At 47.7% G+C, this 3,947-nt stretch overlaps 1 protein-coding gene across 1 annotated transcript; it reads right to left on the bottom strand.

The window, feature by feature from the left end:
* Positions 1 to 492: 492 nt before the first annotated feature.
* LOC114032972 (cathelicidin-2-like) lies at positions 493 to 3,790 on the bottom strand (the record flags this gene model as incomplete). The annotated part of the gene is made up of 4 exons (XM_027848417.1): positions 493 to 516; positions 1,625 to 1,696; positions 1,944 to 2,051; positions 3,588 to 3,790. Coding segments are annotated over 4 exons (407 nt in total), but the record flags the coding sequence as incomplete, so codon positions are not given.
* Between the last annotated feature and the right edge of the window lie 157 nt (positions 3,791 to 3,947).

The following is a 3,947-nucleotide window of genomic DNA, read 5'->3' as shown; positions in this document are numbered from 1 at the left end:
CAGGAAGCCTTCACAGGTCTATTGCCCCCCACAGGCCTAACCAGAAAGTGATCTCTTTCTCTCTCTCAGTTTTCCTAGACCACTTTGTCTAGATGTTGCCTGGTCCCAACACACAGCCTCATGGTACATTGTGTGCTTACACGTCAGCTCCCTCTCCCACCCCTCCTAGATTATAAACTCTTAAGGGGAGAGACTGTGCGTGGTTGTTTTCAACTTTTTATGTGCAGTCTAAGAGTACATGGTAAGTACTTAAATGTTCAGCCAGAAATGAACTGAATGGAGGAGAAAGTCTGAGAAAACATGGAAGCAGAGAGAGTAAAACTAGAGTTTATTAATCTGAGGAGATCAAGGCAGAGTCCAGGGCCTTAAACAGAAACTGAGGCTCAGTCTCACATCAGAGCCTAATGATTCCATGGGATAGTAATTTCAAAATTCAAGTGCTTCAATATTTTGTTAAGGCCCTTCTCCACTTTCTTCCATCCTTTTTTTTTTTTAACGTCTCTTGATCTTCTCAGGCTGCAGGTGGAGAGAAACAAAGTTTCTTAGTCCAGGCCCTCTGGGGATCAGGCTGAGGAGGGAAGGAAAACCTGCCCCCCAGGGAATGGAGTAACTTAGAGCTTCATGAGACTCAGAACTTGGAGGGCCCTCCACAGTGTCTGGTGCAACCTCCCCACTAGAAAGCAGGAAACTTAAGACAGAGGGTGGTGCAGCTGGCAGCTGACAGACCCAGGCCTCAAGCCCAAACTCTACACCCAGTGTTCCACCCAGCACAGAAAACTAAAGCCTCAGGGGCTTCTTCATGTTTATTTTGAAAATGATGAAAAGTCTTCCCAGGACACCCTCCTCATGTTTCTGTGCCAAGGTGATATAGATGACAATGAGAGGTCCTTACCCCACCCCTTAAAACCTTCTACCAGCTAGATGCACCCTGGGACCGGGTCACATTGATGCCCCTGGCGTGATGACACCTGAAGTTATACCCCCCTCTTCAGAGTGGCTGGCAGGAACACTGGCTGTGCCCTGAGCACCCCCCCCACCCTAGTTTCCCTGCCCCATCTCATCACTGAGCTCTTGGGGTTATCAGGATAGTTGGACTGAGTCAGAAGACCCATTTCATTCAGCTCAGGCATTAGTTAGCTCTATGACATTTTCGGTAAGATCACTTCACATCTCTGAGCTTCAGTTTCCTTCTCTGTACGTTGCGGGATGGGCAGCTGGACTAAATAATTTCTAGGGCTTCCTCCAGTTCAAAATTCTCTGACTAATCATCTGGAAACACAGGTCTCGGCCTTTCCTCTCCCATTAGCCTTCTCTAATTCCCTCTTGCCCTAGTACTCTGACATCAGAGACCTCTCGAGCTCCAGAGCTGGGGTTGGGTGAGGTGGATGGGGGAGAGAAATGTTCCTGCCTCTGTATCTACAGCCCCTCCTGGAACCTGGAAGAAGAAAAGGGAGGCTGGGCTGAGGCTAAGGTTGGAGAGGGCAGCATGGTCAAAGTTGGTCCCAAGCCCCTCCAGCTGCACATCAATCCCAGCAGCCCCCAAGACAGAAGGCACCATAGACCCCTAGTGGAGTCTGCAGGTTTGGGCTCTTCTCCCAGCCCCCTCTGAGGATTCAGCACTTACCCCATCACAGGAAATATCAGCAGAGGGCTTAGGAGAATCCAAAGCAATGGCTCCAATGCATTCCTTCACCAGCTGTGAAGGGTTGCAGAGAGAGTTCAGGACTGCCAGTCTGCAACCTCTGCCCCTGACATGCCAGGACTGACAACAAGCTCAAGCTTTGCCCCAAGCCAGCCCACTGGGAGGGTTTTCTGCTGCTCATCTTGGGTGAATCACTTTGCTCAGGGCAGCAGGAAGCAGAGCTCAGCACCCTCCCTGCTCCAAGGTCCTCAGAAAGAGACCCATTCAGTCAGTCTCCCTCCCCAGCCCATGACACTCTCACCCCGTTTTCCTTGAAGTCACATTCATCTGGATTGGGATTTTCAGTATTGGGGCATATGGTCTCTCTCATGGTGAAGCTCAGAAGTCGAGAAACAGCAGAATCATTGTTCTGGGGAGGAAGGCAGGACAGCCTTTTAGACATAGGCCTCACCTGAGGGCCTGTGAGGTCAGGAGCAAGCTATTTAGTGCTGGAAGGGACCTTAGGGACCATATAGTCTGACCCCATCAATTTCTAGATGAAGAAACTAAGAACTAGGAAAGTTAAGTGATTTTCCTAAGGTCATACTGGCAGTAGTTTCAGAACTGGGGGCATCCAGAACAGTCATTCATATAATCAGTATCTACTAAATGACTTCTGGGGTCCCCCTGTGCTCAGCTTCCACCTTCCCTGACCTCAAGGACACCTCAGACTGGTTGGGAGAAAAAACTCTCAAAGTAGAAAAAAAAACAATACATGTTTGAAGTTGCTCAGAGCCACATGAGAGTTCCAGTAATGAGAACAATCCTGGATTTGGAGTCTGAAGACCTGGATTTTATTTATATCATATTGCTTAGCATTGTTCCTGGGACATTGCAAGAGATTCAATCAATCAATAAGCATTTATTAAGCACCCACTGTGTGCCAGGCACTGTGCTAAGCATTGGGGATCCAAAAAGAGGTATAAGACAGCAGCTGCCCTCAAGGAGCTTACAATCTAATAGGAGGGAGACACCATGCAAACAAGCATCTACCAAGCAAGCTATGTGCAGGATAAATAGAACATCATTAAAAGAGGAAAAGTCCTGGATTCAGAAATGCCTTTTCATTCATTTACTCTTTCACTTGGTCATTCCCTCATTCCCAGTTCTGTTACTTACTGCCATTTACCCTTCTTTTCACTGGACCATGTTTTCCCACTTTGTAAACAAAGGGGGTGAAACTCAGTGACATCTGAGGTCCCTTCCAGCTTGACAGTCTATGATGCTGTGCAGGGCTGTAGGTGACATGGAGAGAGAAAGAGAAAGTCATCTGGCCTGGGGTCACTAATGGGAGCTTGAGCTCTCCTCTGAGGTGGGAGCAGGATTGGAAAATGAGGGGGAAGGGGAGGGGAATTCAAGGCAGGGGAGTCCTCACAAGGATACTCTGAGATACACCAGGCATGGATTATCAACCCCATTTTACAGATGAGAAAACTGGAAGTCAGAAAGGGAAGATGCCTTGCTCAGAGTCAGAAAAATATGTCAGAACTGGAATGAGAGCTCAGGTCTTGTGATTCCAATAATGATAATTATGGTGAACATTTATATAGTGTTACTGTATGTCAGGTTCTGTCCTATATGCTTTACAATTATTTTGTTATTTAATCCTCCCAACAACTCTAGGAGGTAGGTGCTATTATTATCCCCACTTCACAGTTAAGGAAACTGAGGCAAATAAGTTAAATGACTTGCCAGTCACACAGTTAGTGTCTGAGAATGCATTTCAACTCAGGTCACCCTGACTTTCAGGATCACTGCTCTATCCACTCTGTGAACTAGCTGTACCTCTCTTTCCACTATTTCACAGTACCTCCCAGTAAGGAGACCAAGGTTTTCTGGAGTGAAAGGTTCACATTAGGGAATCTTGGCAGGTGGAGCCTTCCCCCACCATCCTAATGCTACTCACTTCCCCAGACTGCAGATTCAGGATTGAGAGACAAAACAGGTTTTCTGATCCTGACTTTGTGTTGTATTCCTGAATGAATTCATTCACCAAATCCTGGTACCTCTGGTCCTGGGCATAGGCAAATGGATTCTTCAGGCTGAGCAGCCCCAGTACCAATAGGGGTACCTGCATGGTCCAATCCCTCACCCTCTTGGCCTTCAATGCTGTGAGTAGAAAGGGGCTATCATTTTTTCACTGGCTCCTCCCCAACCTTGCACAAGGGCAGTGGATTCTTCCAGCCATCGGGTTCCAGCAGTTCCCTGAGGTCTGTGGTTTCCCCCATTCTTTTGTCATTGCTCACCTCTTGTCCCCAGGGCTGGG

The sequence above is a fragment of the Vombatus ursinus genome, unplaced genomic scaffold (genome assembly GCF_900497805.2).
Source record: "Vombatus ursinus unplaced genomic scaffold, bare-nosed wombat genome assembly UNPS02006231.1, whole genome shotgun sequence".
Taxonomy (NCBI): Eukaryota; Metazoa; Chordata; class Mammalia; order Diprotodontia; family Vombatidae; genus Vombatus; species Vombatus ursinus.
Note: the sequence above shows the minus strand (reverse complement) of the source record. Positions and strands in the feature narration are given on the sequence as shown.